Source organism: Oenanthe melanoleuca, chromosome 18 (assembly GCF_029582105.1).
Source record: "Oenanthe melanoleuca isolate GR-GAL-2019-014 chromosome 18, OMel1.0, whole genome shotgun sequence".
In the NCBI taxonomy this organism is placed as follows: Eukaryota; Metazoa; Chordata; class Aves; order Passeriformes; family Muscicapidae; genus Oenanthe; species Oenanthe melanoleuca.
The window spans coordinates 5,267,599-5,284,938 of NC_079351.1; the positions used below are offsets into that span (position 1 = coordinate 5,267,599).

The following is a 17,340-nucleotide window of genomic DNA, read 5'->3' on the forward strand; positions in this document are numbered from 1 at the left end:
ATCAATACATTGTCCATAAGCCTTGAATGACAATGCCTCATGTCCAGACTCACTAGTCTCACTATAATAGCAGATAATAACAGATAATTGGATAGAATCCTGAGTCTCTTTGTAAGCCTTAAGCAGAGATGGGAGTAAACATCAGCAGAGACTGCTGCAGTGCAAAAAGCACTTGCACTACCCTGGGAACCAGCAGAATGAACACAAGCATCACACTGACTATTAAATGCCTGCAGTCTAATTCTTCCTTTCAAAGCTGGTGATTTTGTCCCATCCATTTGCTCTGAAGCACTCAAGGATTTTTTGATCTGCCACAACTAAATACCATCAGGTATATCTGAAACCTGGGAGCTCTACACATTTCTCAGAGACAATGGAAATAATGTAGCTGTGTAGTTTCTTCTCTTCAAGGTGCTTTCCTTCCCCATTCAGAGATCCAGACGTCCTCCTTTTGCTAGAATCCATGCCAAGGTGCACTTTACAAGTATGCACAGGTTTGAGAACTGTTTACAAACCAATCTGTTTTCAGCCTATTCTGCATGCATCCCCCGCCGGAGTGTTTGCAATATGACCTCTGCACACCTGCCAAGAGCCGGGAGATCAGTTTGATACCCAGAGCATCTCCCTCCCTCCCCCTCGCCGTGATCATCGAAGGCATCCGCAGTCGGAGCGGTGGCACCTGCTCACACCTGCCCTGAGCCGGGGCTCTCGTTGGCAGCCCCGAGCCCCTCTCCCGTCCCGTGTTCCCGGCACACACCCAGCCCACGGCCCCGCTCCGCCAGCAGCTCCCCACCCGCAGCCAGGCAAACTCTCCCCGCTCCAGCTGCGCCTCTTTTTTATTATATGTTTTTATTATTATTTTTCCTGAGGTGGCGGGGGAGAGCAAAACCAAACTGGCCGCACATTTTGAAACCCAAGCGAGCAGCATCCTCTGGAATGCCGAAGACAGCCCGGCCAGCCAGGGGCCCGTGGGAGTGGCTCGGACGTGTCTCCCCTTCCACCCCCGCTCCGGCGCATCCCGCTCCCAGCGCATCCCCGTCCGAGCGCATCCCGCTCCCAGCGCATCCCGGTTCGGGCGCATCCCGCTCCCGGCTCATCCCGCTCCCGGCGCATCCCGGTCCGAGCGCATCCCGGTCCCTGCGCATCCCTGTTCGGGCGTATCCCGCTCCCGGCGCATCCCGCTCCCAGCGAATCCCGGTCCCTGCGCATCCCTGTTCGGGCGCATCCCGCTCCCGGCGCATCCCGCTCCCGGCGCATCCCGCTCCCGGCTCATCCCGCTCCCGGCGCATCCCGGTCCGAGCGCATCCCGGTCCCTGCGCATCCCTGTTCGGGCGCATCCCGCTCCCGGTGCATCCCGCTCCCGGTGCATCCCGCTCCCGGCGCATCCCGCTCCCGGCGCATCCCGGTCCGAGCCCCGCCGCCGCCCTCGCAGGCACCGCCTCCGCGGCGGAGCGCGCCCGCGGGCCCGGCCCAGCCCCGCCGAGCCCGGCCCAGCCCCGCCGAGCCCGCAGCGCCGGCGGAGCCCGGGGCCATGGCGGAGTAGCGGGGCGGGGAGCGGGGCCGGCTCCGAGCCGCTCTGGTAGCTCCCGGCAGCCGAGCTGGAGGCAGGCGCTGGCAGCCGGCGGCTCGCAGCTTGACCTCGGTTTGTTTCGGGACTGCAGGCTGGAGCGGCACGTGCGGTGAGCTGGGAGAGATAAAAGCCGGGAGGATTTGGGGGTAAGTGAGGGATTGCCCCAAAACTGGCTATGCTTTTTTTTTTTTTTTTTTTTTTTTTTTTAATTTATTTTTTGTCCGGGGGAGGAAGGGAAAGCGATGCCCGGGAAATGCCATCAGACACGCACTGCAGCGCGGGCACTTCGCTAACTCCCGGCTGGAGCCTCCCGCCAGCAACCCGACAGAAGTTTAGGTCTGAATCTCTTCTCCTTCTTGTTTAAATAAGTTTTAACACAGCGGCGTCCTCAGCCGAGCTGAGCCAAAGCCGCCCGCCCGGCGATGCGCACTAACCGCGCTTGCTGCGGACTCCGCGCTTTCGGCGCTCGCGTTGAGGGACACACACCCACACCCACATACTCGCACACACAGATACACATGCACGCACACACACACGGATACACACAGATACACACGCCCGCGCCCTCCCGGCTCCACACAGCCCCGCTGTCGCCGGGCCGCGGCCGATCCCGGGCAGGCCGCGGTGCGCGGGCCGAGCCCGACCCCTGCAGTCGCGTGTGGGAGCCGCGCCGGGACTGCGGCGGGGCCGGGGCCGGGGCCGCTCCGGGCGCCGCGGGGCTGCCGCCGCTTGCAGCGGGCATTAATCTCCTTTCCGCTCGTTCCGCAGCAGCTGCAGCAGGAGGGGAATCCCCCCTCCCTCCCTCGGCCGCCTCCTTGCCCGGCATGCCGGCACTGCCCCGCTCAGACGTGCCAAGAGTTCTGGGCTTAACTCGCGCCTGGCCGCCCTTGGAATAGAGACTCTCCGGATATCGCATCGGCTGGGGTTTGGTGTCTATGTCGTGTTGGGAAACCTGGTGGGATTTTTTGTCGCTCGAGGAGGAAGAGCCCGGCGCTGGCAGTTGGCTTCGTGGTGTTTTTTGGAGGGCGAAGGAAGGGAAGGGATCTCGCTTGAGCCGCTCGGAGAGACAGCTCGGACATGTGTTGTCAGCACATCTGGGGAATACAGTCTGCAAGTCCGAAAGGAAATTTGCTGGGATCGTTCAAACTGCGATATTGATCTCTGTTATTTTTTTTCGCCGAGGGATGCACTTGGCATGAGAATCGGAGGATGGAAATTGTTTGGGAGGTGCTTTTTCTTCTGCAAGCGAATTTCATCGTCTGCATTTCAGGTATGCAGCAAGCACAGAAAGGGCGAGGGAGCGGGGGAGATACCGTGCAGGGTTCCCAGACATCCCCTTATTAAGGGACAAGAGGAACAGTTAAACCCAGATCAAACTGTAGCTGAAAAATCCATGAATGATGTACTGTGAGTGGGTTGTGACAAAAATCGACTTCATCGCTTCCCTCTCCCCCTTAATTCCAATACGTGTGTCTTAATTATCATTCGTTGGTTGCAATAGACAACCCGGTGTACTGATAAAGGAGATGCTTTTAATTACCAGTGTGCCTGATTGTGATAATTATTTGCAACATTGCTGTGATCTTAGAATTTCATGTCTCCTGAAGTTCTTAAACTTGGCTGATGTGCAGATCCTGAAGGGTTTGTGGTTTGTTGATGGAGTTGTCATGTTCTGGTGCCATGGTTCAGGGTCTGCAAAGGGAGGGATGATGGTAAAGGATGTGCCCCTGCTTTTAGAATGAGCTTTACTGTGTCTGTGCTGTGAAAATGGTTTTTTTTCTCTAAAAAAAAAAGCCCCATTTAGAGAGCTCTGGTGGCTGGGATTTCCAGCTTTATTTTAAGCTTGCAAAGATCTCTCTCCCTTCAATATGTAGAAAGTCAGGTCATTTCAATTGTCACCAGAGCTTGTCCAATTAATGAATAGGCACGGCTAGCGTAAAGGATTTGAACAGTTTATTCTCGGGGAAAGCACTGCCTTTGCCTGCAGAAGCCCTGGCTCCAGTGTTAATTTGCCGTGTTGGTCGTGCTGGAATGATTGTGTTGCGGGAGGCAGGAGCAGGATGGGCAGTTCGTGGCTTGGGACGCTCCGGGGGATGCAGGCTGCCTGCACTGCCCCTGTCCCTGCCCTCAGCCCCTGCTCACGGCCAGGAGGGAGCAGGGCAGCACAGCACTGCCGGGGCAGATCGGGGGCTGCTGTCATCAGTGCCACCATCATCATCAGCCGCGTGTCCGCGGGGACAGGCGGCCCCAGAGCTCTCCTGGGACCATGCAGACATTGCTCTGGGCTGTGTCCCAGCCGCAGCAGCACCTGCAGCATCTCCCTGCACTTGTGAGCCCCACTGCAGCACCTCCCGGTGTGCCCACCCTCCCAGCCCCTGGGCTGGGCACGCACAAACACTGGGGCTCAGCATCCCTGCTCGTTTGTCCTGCTGCACCTGCCCCAAAGCTCCTTTATTCCTGAGCAAATAGCAGTGCTGTCAGCCCACGGTGTGCGTCAGCCTGCCTTTTATCCCCACAGACTGGCACCATCTGCCACCAGGCACCCGGGTGACACTGCCAGCTCCCCGGGCTGACCTTCCCCTCGTGCCCATTGGTACAGCAGAAAAAAATCGCTCTCCTGCTTTTTGCAACAGCAAAACCTGCTGCTTCTTGTCACTGAAATCTCACACTTATCTATTTAGCTCAGCGTGATGTGCCACCTGTCCAGTGCTCCTCAAATCAGGTACTTTTTAAAGTACCACAGTGAGAATGGCACACTGCAGCTCATGGCTCTCTTGGCCATTGTGACAGTAATATCCTGAGACAGAAAGAAGCTGTCCCATTCTGTGCAGCTGCTTATGCCGTGCATTTAGCTGTCAGTGCTCCCTGGGCTCCTGCTCTCCTTTCCTGCTCTTCAGCCAGGGGAGCCCAGGCTTCTGAAGCAGTGGGATCAGTCCTGCAGGGCTCCCATCGCTCTCCATCTCCCTCTAGCACTAATTCCTGATACTGTACTCACTCACTCCATGTCTGCTTGCTTTCTCTCTTTTTTCTTCTTTATTTTTTTTTTTGGAGTGAATAAAGGGAATAATTGTATGGTGGGATGCTTCTGCTGCATGGTTAAAGCTGTGGTTTCAGATAATTTTGACCACACAGAGGATGTATACATGCTTCAGCCTTGTTTTCAATTCTTCCCAGGGATTTTTATTTTTTTCCAGGGATCCTCACTATCTGTTACCTTAGCAAAAAGGATTAAGATCTGTAGATATCTGACTAGGCACTAACACTCTGTATGTTGCCTCTGCCATCCTTTTTACACTGGATTTTGTAGCAAATGATCTGTCTGGGATGTCTGGATAACAGTGCAAATAGGAGATGTCATGAAGCCTGTTAAGGGATTGCTTTAGCACAGGATTGCAGACACTCTGTATTTTAGCACTTCAACACTGGTCATTCATTCAACATGTTACTTTAAAAACCCACTAGTTGAGCACTAGTGCTGCAAATGACAGGAATGTGAATTAAGGAGTGTGACAGTATTTATTTTCTTTTTTTTTTTTTTCTTTCTTATTCATTCAGTTGTTTCAGCAGTGAAGACTCAAGGCAGGTCTGCTGTACGTGGATCTTTCCTGAACATTAGCAAATGCTTGATTCAGTGTCTGTTTAAACCTGTGATCTTCCTCCTGCTAATTCCACAGGTTATTTGGGTTAGGGCCTATTAGGGGTGCACTTCCCTAATAGGGATAATGTCATTCACTGAATTGAACAGACTGTTAAGTTCTTTAATCATTATTAATAAACTTATTAAAAACAGGTTCAGTGTTATGTCTTTTACTGTGTATTTACACAACATTTAAGTATAAATTATGCTGAATGTAGCACTTGTGCTATGTTTCTTATTTAAAATAAGTAATGATGAAGTTATGCAATTGACTTTGGTGTCTGTCACATTCATGAATTTTTTGGAGACATAGTATATGGAAAGGAGTTTAATCTATTAAAAAGGGGTGTGTCTATATTTTCAAAATATACTTAACATTTTTGATCAGTCAGTTACTTGTATAAGAGAATGATTTGGAAGAAATTATACTGAGATTTAGAAATTGATTTTTTTTTTTTTAATTATTGGCTCTTCCATGGGTTTGGAAAATAATTTATGTGTGAACTTAATGAACTGAATATTTTTTGCTTTCTTGGCATACTGAATTAAGGCTTTTGCTACTTGAAATACAGACTCTCTTGTTTGAAAAGTGAATCTAGTTTCCTTGTGCAGATGGAAATGAGAAATACAAACAGGCTGAAGGACCACGAAAACCATTCCTGTGCTTTAGACAGAAATTAAAGCACTTGCTTCCTTTCAGTAATATTTATTCCTTTGAGTTTTAGTCTCTGAGAAAAACAGTTATGATCTGTATTATGATTTTGTCCTTTTAATAATACTGTTCAGCATAGAAGGAGCACAGAGCAGAGGAAGTGAAGATGTTCTGTAGACAAAATGCTGGAATAAGTCCTCACTAGATGTTGTTGATACTCCTGGCACAGGGATTATGCTGTTTATATACAGAGAAGATAATAGTTCTTGTATGATGTCCAGGATTTCCTTCCTGAGTAATAACACCACCAAAGATGAATTAGCATCAGTGTTCTCAGGTGGCTGTCACCTTGGCTTGCAGTCATTTGTATGAACCGTGAGGAAGGTTTAGTTGTGAATTTAGGTATTAACAATTAATTTCAAGAAAAAAAAGCTAAAAAGTTGTTTTGAAAGCTTTGCAAGATTCTTGGATAAACATGATAGTGAAGCTGTCGTGGATATTGATTAAGAAGGTTTCACACGCATTTTATCTTAATACATCACCAAAATTATTTATAAAATCTGCATGGTCAACATATTTGTGCCTTCCTATGAATTGATCTACTACCTCTTACTTGTTGGGCTTCTGGGAAGTTAAATGGATGAAAGCTGTCTTGTTATTTGGAGGTATTTTCATCCTCTGCCATGTTGTCAGGGCACACTGGGCCAAATCCCTTTTATGATGCAACTTCCGTGGCCTATTTGGCAGCACACAAGTGCCATAAATCATGTATGATGAACAACTGAGATGGTGAAAAACCCCTCATCCATCCAGGAATTCCTGTGCATTGAGCATCTGATGTGGCATCTCCTGGCAGTGAGGACTGGAGCTGGATTTGAAGCACATTTGCACTTCATTTTCTGTCTTGCTGCTTCTGCAGTCTCTGAGCTCTTATTACCTGGCATAACACAAAGATGCCCTATAGGAACTCTAAATTATGCCAGGGCTGGATTACCTGCTGAATCATGGTCTGTAAGGTCTGATAACTCTTCTCATTGCATCACACAACCTGGGATAATTCAAGCAGAAATCCTCTCCAAGACAAGAAGAGTATCAGAACTCCCATGTCCAGCATTGGTACAGTGAATGGTTCATTATGTTAGGACAAAAATATTGAAACCATGTTAATTATCCTCAAATGGTGTCACAGAAATAGCTTTTCCTGTCACTTTTAAGTCAGATATGTAATATTCTAGGGGAAGGAATTATTCATATCACAGATATATAATATATTTATTATATATATTATATATATATATTATATACATGTATATATGTATGTATGAAAATGGACACTAGGAATACAGGAAGGTGCAACATGTAGAGGTTTACAGCATTTTTTCCTGCTTTAATACCATCTCCAGAGCCTCATGGCTGTGGGCAAACCTTCATGCCTGCATGGAGTTTGTTGATGTGACTGAAAATCCACATGGATTCAGTCTGTCTGCTCACATTCACAGAATGGAGGGACCATAGGTTGCATCCGGAGACTCTCAGTTCCTCAGCCCTGGAATGTTTTCTCACTTTAGAGATTTTTTCCACCTTCTCAAAAGGTGTGAAGATGTTTCTGCTTGAAAATTCTATGGAAATAGCCTTTGTAGTCTCCTGTAAATGTCTGCTTTTACTGTTTTTTGTTCATGTCTTGTATTTTTTATTTTGTTTCTTTTTATTGTTAGTTTCACAGCTAGAGCGTGACCAGATAGGTGCTAAGTGCTGGAACAACACACATATTTTTAGCTTATGTTAAGGTAGTAGAAGGGAATGTTTATGAATAGTTTTTGCACATATGCTGAGCTATTTTCCATCCAATAAACTGGTGGAAAGAAACTGCTTATTGCTGCTATTCTTTTCCAAATCTCTGGGATGTTAATGCCCAGTTTTCAAACCTCTTCACCTTGTTGTGTTGCCTCATTTTAATCCAGTTGAACTAGCTACAACCCTCCAAGATAAAATGATTAAAATCAGGAATCAAACCAAATTCAAATTAAGCTCCCTCAATTTAAGGGTGCTCCTTACAACTGAGACTATAGGAAAGTTTTGCCCTTGGCATTTTTGGAAAGTTCTCAGTTTTTAATTCTACAACAGCTAGATTTTAAATATAGCAGGGATTGAAATGGCTTTCCATTTGCATTTTGAATATTCCTTGCATATGAATGAACAAGGAATTCCTTCTTTTTCTCAAAGACTGGTTTTTTTCTCTGTTGCTGTTGGTCAAAGAATCACTTCCTTTGGTGGTTGAAAGGTGGTAATTTAGCTGAGGAGGAAGTTGCTGATTGTTTATGGCTAAACTTCCCATGGCAAAGCCTGTGAAGGGGATGATTGGCCCATCTGGGCTGTTAATAGAGAACTATATAAAACTGTTCAGCATTATCTCATTACCAGCTCAAGCAGCAGACAAAACTAGATGACAGTAAGTTATGGACAATACTGAAATATTGTGATAAGTGTTATTTTTCCTGTCTTGTTTTTATCTTCACTGCACACCATGTTGGGAGGAATAGGAAATAGTGATCAAATTGTAATTGACTTGTTAGAGGCAACAGTGTACAATGGGACTGCATTTCCATTGTAATGCCATCAGAAAGCACAAAAGTGCCTGCTCACAATATCAGTTAGCAAAAAAAATGTGGTAAATGAATTGAAACATTATTGGTAAATGGGAAATAATTTTTTAAAGGATAATCTGCCATTTGAGAGAGGGGAGGTTTTACAGACAAAGCTATTTACAGTTGAATTCAAAGTGGTAGACTGTTTTATTGCTGGTTTAACCACTGATAGTTGAAAAGCTGCCAGGGGTCTTTTAATGGAATTTCTTGGAGATAAAATAGCAAGTTTTTATTGTCATGGAAATGCAGGGCTGGAACATTGTAAACCTATATCTGTGTCTGCCTCATTCATGCACATGGGTGTTCATAAGTACAAACTTCCAATTTGCCAATACTGCAAAATTTATCATGTAGTGCTTAGCAGGTGACAACTGAGGTAAAGGTAACCTAGATTTATATCCACCCTAAAAGTCCTTGCAACTCCCAAAAAATGTTGTAAAGGGCTTTGGTCTTACTGAGACTTGGGCCTTAAAAATTGCAAAAATTGAACTGTCAACAGTGAGAAAAGCTTTAGATGGCAAGTGTTTGTGCTCCTGTAGACTGCCAGGTAAAGCCCTTCAGGATCACAGCCCTAAAATATTTAATTTACTTTTACTCATCTTGGAAAATGGAAGGTGATCAGTTTCCACATGCATTGCATTCTGAAATCAGTAGTCAGAACTAAAGAAAAGAAACACCTTCATTGTCAGATGTATGTTTCCTCATAAAAACATTTCTGTTCTGAATTCATGAATCTGTAACATTTGTATTTCTGTAGTAAAAATAGCATTAAACTTAAATGCCCCACAGTTTTAACTTTTGTAATATTGTTAAGAAAATAAAGAAAAATACCACAGTAGCTGTAAGCCACAAATAACTAATTAGGATGTACTTTTTAGCAAAATACTAAAATAAGCATAGTCTTTTTTTCTTTATCATTAGTCCTTAATTTGGTCAAGCTGTAAGTGTGGAATGGAAAGAATCGTGCAGTGACTCGACCAAAGTGGATTCTAAGCACATGCATGGAGGAGGCAGCTAAGCAACATTATCCTTTTTTTTTCCCCCTCTAAATGTGTTGACATCTCTATGTTTTGGAAATAGCATTTGAGTAGATGAATTTAGAGGGAAACGTGGTTTCTGAAAAATCATCCTCTTGTCATTTTTGTGGGTTGTTTCCAATTTGAGTTCCTTCCTGCTGGTAACTACTATAGAGCCCTGTTCTGCTTCAGGAATAATCCTAAAAGGATTTTATTGCTTTGCCAGCAGGACTCCTATGGATTATTAATGCTAAAAGAAATAAGTAATGAGTGCTAGTGAAGGGTCTTCTGTATGTGTGACCATGGAAAACAAGTGTTTGAAGTGATGCTGAGGTGGCTGTGTCCTCCAGCAAACCCTGCAGGATGGTTTGGGTGCCTAAGGGAGCAGCTCAGGAGGGGTTCCTGCTGCCACAGCTGAAGTTTTGTTTGGCAGTGTGACATTCTTGGCCTGCTAGAAAGAGCATTAACTTGCATTTGCCATCATGGCAAAGAAAAGAAACTTCAGGAGAAATGCAGTGCTGAAAAAATTTATTTACCTGTTGGTAAAAAAGGGTCACAATGCTTCAGTAACATTCCTGGGAGGGAAATTTTCTGCAGAATGAGCTATTAATTTCTACATCAGTGGAATGCTACATGACTTGGGGTTGAGACCTGCTATTTCCCACCTGGGGAGCTGCAGTTAGGGGAGGGAAGGGCTGCTGCTGCTGCTGGAAGGGAAAGGAGTTTAACTTGGCTTCTGGGAAGTAATATGGAAGAAAGCTGTCTTGTTATTTGGAAGTATTTTCATCCTCTGCCATATTGTCAAGGCACTGGTCCTAATCCCACTGCTGGAAGGGAAAGGAGTTTAACTGACCCTACACTGGTCCTAATCCCACTGCTGGAAGGGAAAGGAGTTTAACTGACCCTACCCTGGTCCTAATCCCACTGGTGGAAGGGAAAGGTTTGACCTTGAGCTGGTCCTAATCCCACTGCTGGAAGGGAAAGTTTAACTGACCCTACCCTGGTCCTAATCCCACTGCTGGGGAGTGTGTGAAATTACTGACAGGAGAGTTCTCCGAATGGGACAGCTTGTCTTGGTTTTTCTGAGAATAAAAGGTATGAATGAAAGAGCTTTGCATTATATTTCAGTTTTAAAAAATATAAAGAACTTTGGTGTCAGAACTTGGAGCAGTTTGCAGGGAATACAGTGTTGGCCACACTTTCACAGATGGAGAAGCTCAGGTAAAATGTCATGTGGGAAGTCAGTCAGCAAGACTTGGAGTGTTTGCAGTCCATTTCCACTCTGATTCCTGCCCTGTAACACAAGGATTGCCCTTGCTTCTGGTGGGGTGTGGGCTGGATGCTCTCAGTGAGTTCACACTCACAGAAGGGCCCTGGTGTGTCCCTCATGGGCTGGATCCTCCTCCTCTCCCTGCCTTTCTACAAGGTGGATTTTCTCCTCATCATGCATGCAGTGAAGTCAGTGTCAGATACAGTTATGCTATACATAAGAATTAAGTCAATTAGAATTTAACTTAAATTCATTTCCAGGACTTAGCGTGATATGAAGGCAGAATTCAGATCCAGGCAAGGTTCCTCCATAAATGTGTGTTACTTAAATCCTATTTAAATTATTAAGATTCACTCAGTTGTCCTTTTTCTGGTTCTATTTGGGCTGTGAGTAACGAGTGGGTTCCTCCAAGTGCAGCACTTTCCTGCCTCGTGTTTCACATCCCCTCAGTGTGGGTGTAGGTGGCAACACACAGTGAAGGGCACCAGAGATTTTGGTTCTAAATTTTCTCTCTGAAATTTGCTCTCAGCAGCCCAACAGATTCCTTTCTGTACTGCTGGAATTCTTGGATAAATTATGAACACATACAGGAATTAGTTTAAAGGGGTGAGACCTCACCCCAGGGCATTTTGTCCATCATATCTGAACTCCTCCCCTTTTTTATTTTGTATTTTATTCACCTGGATTCAACATTTGTGGTGTTTTGGGTTTTTTTTTTACTCACATTCATATTTATAAGCATTATCTTATTGTCATATTGATGGAAAGCAAAGTAATCTACAAGGACTCCACAGTCTCCTATTGCTTGCCCAGACAATCATGAGCGTTCTGTGTGGCAGTAATTCCAGCTGGAATTTAAAGTTGCCTGCAGATACATAATTTTTATCTCCAGAAGCTCCTCTCTCCCAAGTTTTTAACAATTTATCTTTGTGAGTCTGTAATTATGCCTTTGCTCTAGTGTCACAGGTATTTAGCTCACTGTGAAACAGGATGAAAAGTAGAATAATAAATAATATGATTTATTTTATTAGGTAGCATAAGTATGTTTCCATACTTGCAAGCCAAAATCCAAGTCATCCTCTTTACATTTTATTTTGATATATTAACAGCCAGATTCAGCAAAATGCAAAACTTAAGAGACATGTTTAAGTGTTCTGCTGAATCTGAGTCTTGACATGTAATTGTATAAAACAACTTAGATTAAGGATGTGCTGGAGTGCTTTGTGAAAAAAGGAGTAGCAGGGGTATAATTCATGAATAATACAAAATCTTTGGGAAAGCCCAGCTAAGATGAGCAAAAAATTTCATAACCTTTCTTTAAATTGTACAACTGTATAGAAAACAGGTTTTTATCTGGCTAAAATAATCTCAGTTCTTTGTGGGGTAAAGCAAAGATACAGACTTTTCTAGGGTGATTAGCATAGCAAGAGAAACTGTACAATCAGAATTCAAATAACTGACTGTATTTTGTTAATTCTTACTGTAAGGATGCCCTGAAAGAAACAAACATCATCTTCCACAGCAGTAAGCACAACCAGGAGACTAAAAAGTGAAATTACAAGAGGAGAGTGGAAATATGCAATGCTTTTATATCTGAGTTTCTGTTCCACTTTCTTCCCAGCAGAAATTTCGATTTTCTCTTGATTTGACCTCAAGTCCTGATAGAAAGAGGACATCCAGTGGGATGGGGCCTCAGTGTGGACCAGGTGGTACCTACATGGATGTTTGGGACACCTCATGCCAGGTCTGTGCAAGCAGCTGGCAGGGTTTAGATTGGATAAGCAGAGTTTAGTCAGACTGAGTTAAAACTGTTTAAATCCTTTTTAAGGATTGGTGTCTCTTCCAGTGGTTTTTTTACTGATGTGCTGGTAACTGTTGTGGGGGACTAAATGATGAAATGTGTCTTGATCACTTAATGTCATCACATTACTGGTCATTTAAGAATTTATTCTTTTTACTGGATACTCCAGATGTTAATACCTTTGAAATAAAACATTCTTATATCTAAAACCAGAGTTTATGATGTAATACTAGTGCATTATTTTTAAAATTCTCACTGATATGATATAAACTGTACAGAAATAATCTCCAGGCATTTGCTTAGGATGACAGTCATCAATTCCTACTAAACTTCCAAATGTTTATTTAAAATCTTACCTAGAAAATGAGTGTTTGCTTTGGACATTTTTCCAGGGAAGAAAGCAAGCTTTGCTAATATAGGATGAAATGAAGTGCAAAATAAAATCTTCAAAACCAGATGTTAGTTCAGGGAGGCAGTGTGCAGAGGAATTCCTCAGCCAAAACTGTTGGTCTGGAGTTGAGTTAAACATTAAGCATTGGTCCCTTGGTAAATGGTCCCATTGGAAAGGTGCAGTGGCCTCTGCAGGGGGGATTAAGGTGTGGGAGAGAACCGTGCTCAGAGCTTTGCCAGTCACATGCCAGAATGATTTTCAATCACTTTGGTTATTGCTGGATTAAAATTGAGGCTGCAGAGCTTAATGGTCTGTTGTTACTAATCCACTAAACCCCTGTTCCTAGATCTTTTAAACTGACTGAACCTATAGATGGTTAAGTAACTGAGAGATATGGATTTGTAATGGTTTTAACTGTCTTTCTTCATGTTTGCTGTTAGCAGTATCTTATTATGTGCTGCTTTTGAGATTGATCTTGGCTGTTCTTGAATGGAAGTGAACTTTGTACTTTTTTATTTCCCTTATTCTATAGCAAACTAAGAGTGGGTAGCATTTCTAATAAATGTGGATGAAGTTACATTGTTTATGTATGAGCTGGCATTAGTAGAAGCTAAAGTAAGAACTATAGAAATTAAATGTTGGTTTTATTTTGTGGTGTAACTGTCCCTAGCTGTTAAAACAGCCCCTATGTCCCTTCAGTCTGTCTGCAATTAACAGGGGTGGTTGTTTTACAGGTGGGTTTTACTGACATTTGAGATGTGGCCAAAGTCAAAATGGCTGTTTAAGCTTTTGCAAAATTACATTTTCTAAACTAACAGAGTATTTGGAGTGTCAGAGCCCAAGCCTTTTTCCAGAGCTCTACCACAGTGGGACAGAATGTCTGGACTTATTTTCAGTACTTAATTTCTCTGCAGGTTAAAAAAAATGCCCAGGTAAAAAACAGTGTACAAGTTAAAAAAAAACAAAAACAAAAAAACAGCAAAAACAGAGAGGAAGAAAATAAGGATACAATTCATCTGTCTAGTGAGACATGAGGTAACTCTGGATATTACAGTGCAGTGGTTTGGGGTTTCAGCAGGGGTCTGTAAATAAGAGTTTAAATAGGTTTTCATCAGTACAGTATGGGTGATACAAAAGTTAGGGCAGAGGGAATGAGCCAGACTGTGGTTGTGGCTGGGGGAATTTGGGGGGCATGAAATCTAGGGATGTCTGTAGATGGGGAAGGAGAGGATGGAGCACCCTGTGTGTGTGTTTTGGGCTCTGTTTACCAGCTCTGTAGGAAAGACTGTGAGTTGGAATTTTTTTTTGGCTTTCATGTCTTTGCAGTTTGATGCCATACCCCATGCTGAAAGTAAAATTGAAGCAGAATTTGATTTTGAGTTCTAGAAGAATGCAAAATACAGTCTTTCAAATAATAAGAAATTATTTCCTTTGATGAAAGGATCTTGGGTACTGCCAAAGTGATGTGAGCACACACAATGTCTGCATGACATACAGAAGGGGTGTTATATTTTTGTTTTGACTGAATAAATAATGACAGTCTATCTCTAAACAACAAGGTTTTGGTGTTTAAATAAAGTTCAATGTGACTATCTCCTTAATAGGAAACATTGTTGAACTATCACCTAATTATATCTTGCTCTGAATGTGATTTTGATTCCTGTCTTTCTGTGATGAAAACAAGCAGAATTTTTTTGCCTTTGCCTTCTTTGCAGAAGTTATGAAACAGAAGAAAGCACAGTTTTCTCTTTTAACTGTACTTGGAATAATCTGCTTGGAAAAAGGAAGTAATCTCTCTTTGTAACTTGCATAAATTAATAACCCATTAAAATCCCTGAAAAATAATGCATTTCTGATTCAAAGGGTCAGCATTTCATAAAATTTGATGATTATTAAATTACTACAAATGTATTCTACATCTTTATACTAGCATACAGCAAGGTAATGTGGCATTAACATTATAATTGACTTAAACTCTGCCAGGGAATTCCTGGGATTAAAATAAACCCTTTATCTCATGCAACCATCTCTATTTCTGAGCCCTGGTGCCTTGGCTTATTCTTTTGCCTTCTGGTTATCTGAGTTAATAGTATGTCTTGATTAAGGACTGCAAGGAGCTTTTACATCTGTTCTTGTCACAAAGCTTTGGAGGATAAAGTAGGCCAAAGATATCTCCTCATGCAGACTATGGACCTCCAGTCATGTCTTTCCTCCAGATTTAATATTGTGTTCACACAAAACTGGGAGTGTGGAAGTAAACCCAAAGCACTTCAATGAATTTTTGGCAAGCTTTCTTGATGAAGAAGAAATTAAAAATAAAAGATTGACTGGATGAAGAAAATGTATTTTTTGTCCTATCAGCTATGAGGAAATACTGTCTTGCTTTCCTGTATACAATACTTTATGTAAATCAGCATAACTGCAAAAAGCTGTTCTAGTTTGTTCACAAAGCAGTGAGCCCAGAGCTTGGATCCTGCAGGCTCAGGTCCTGGGTCCTGGCATTTTGGTGAGCCTGGTGTGCTCACTTGCTGTGTTAACCTGAATGTTTATTCATTGAAATCTAGGTTCAAGCCTGACTTAAATATTGTAACTCCTGCAAAATAAACATGTAGTCTGCTCATTTTTGGGGATTTGTTTTTATAGCAGTCATACACAGAAAACCCAATTATTGATGGTCCGATTTTCTGAAGCTTCTGCCATCTCCTGCACTTTTGGTATTGCTGTTTTTTTCTCAGTTGCTCTTAGAGGCAATATTAACAGATGGTAGGCATTGCTCATTAAATCTGCATCTACACCTCTCCAAGGACTGCAAAGATGTTGGGAAACAGACCATGTTACTGTAGTGATTGCTTAGAAGCCTGGAACTTACTGTGCTCTTCCTAAGCAGTTTTCACTATCAGTGGATTTTGAGCTGTTGCTATAGAGTAAAAATATAATGGTGAAATGATTGAAATGCTTCTAACTTAGCCAGGTATGTGCATCCCTCATTTTTCATTCACTCTGAAATGAATTGACATTTTCCTGGTGGCCACTAGTAGTGAATCTGCTCTCAAATCAGCCCTTTCTGAAAGAGCCTTTTCTAGTTCTTTATTCATTGGGATATTTACAAGTTATTTTAAATACCTTGTCTAATTGTCTTCAACAATGCAGAAATGCTGAGCACCTAAATGTGACATGAGATCCATACTGTCCCTTATAACTAAACAGCTCTGTGACAGGGATCATTAAACTAATCATGGACATCTTTAAAAAAAAAAACCTGTTTTGAGGCTGATAAAAGAATACAAGATAATTCTCCCGGATTGGGTAAAATGTTTGTTTCTTCCATATTTGCTGTTATTTGTGCTTTGGCAGTGTCATAGTCAACAACTCTTCCCTTTTATCTAAAGGACTCCCTGCTGGACATAAAATCTATGTATCTGTAACCCTTAGTGGCCACCTCCATTTCCAAGTCCCCTGAGCTGCTTTTCCTTTCCCTTGAGATCCTTTCTGTACAATGCTGAGCTCTGCTTGCTGTTCTGTCCCCAGTGGTGACACTGATTTGAAATACAGAGATGTCCATTGAGGCTGTGTGACCCTGGATGTGGCATTGCTGAAGAGGCTCTGCTGTGCATCCAAAGGGCTCCATGCCAGTGTGAAACTCCCTTTCCATATGTTTCTAAATTGATGGGGAGAGCAATGCAGAAAGCCAACTAGCAGATAAGAATTCTCATTTCAGCTCCTTGTGATTTGGAACTGATGGGGTCTGACTGGCAATCCCAAACACAGCAATATAACCAGAAACATGGTGCTTCCTTCTTGTTCCTCTGAAGCTTTTCTTTTCTTTATTATAAAGTGCTGGATCAGAAAGGTTAACTCATTGTTGATTCCATGGTTTGTAGAGAGTTAGGATTTAGTTCACATTCATTTCACAGCTGACCTGTGATAGGGATAAGGAAGTTCAAAACTAGTACTGCATTAAGTGGAAATGAAATCTACCCCTGCCATTTTTACAGGAAGAAAACAACCCTTCTGTGTTTGAACTAGGCACAGCAAGAAGTAAAAATTAAATAATCTCTCCTAGAATTCTGCATTTGCTGTTTATAATTTTCTGTTTTCTAATGTTCTGAAAGCAATGTCTAAACAAAAAAGGTATTTTAAATTAATCAGTTTCAATAAAGGGCTACAAAATACTGTATAGGCAGTCCTAGGATGAAGTTAGCCTGGTTTGTATTAATTTAGTTTGTTTATTTGGAAGATACTGAAGTGAATCAAATTAAACCAATCTAAATCTCTCCAGTACAATTTCTGAGCATAGAAAAGAGGATTGCCCACCTTCTATACACATTTTTTCCTGTCAATTTACAATATACTCAGGG

The 17,340-nt window shown here is 42.9% G+C and overlaps 1 protein-coding gene across 2 annotated transcripts in view; it reads left to right on the forward strand.

Annotated features, from left to right (window-relative positions):
• The first annotated feature begins 1,492 nt into the window (after nt 1–1,492).
• Nucleotides 1,493–17,340, forward strand: part of CA10 (carbonic anhydrase 10) — a 165,351-nt gene continuing 149,503 nt past the window's right edge. The window contains exons 1-2 of one of the 2 annotated variants that reach the window (XM_056506184.1): nt 1,493–1,716; nt 2,339–2,840. In XM_056506184.1, coding sequence (XP_056362159.1) covers nt 2,780–2,840 — 61 coding nt within the window. In that variant the 5' untranslated portion in view covers nt 1,493–1,716; nt 2,339–2,779. Of the gene's footprint in view, nt 1,717–2,307; nt 2,841–17,340 lie in introns of those variants that run through there. The other variant, XM_056506185.1, reaches the window with a different exon arrangement.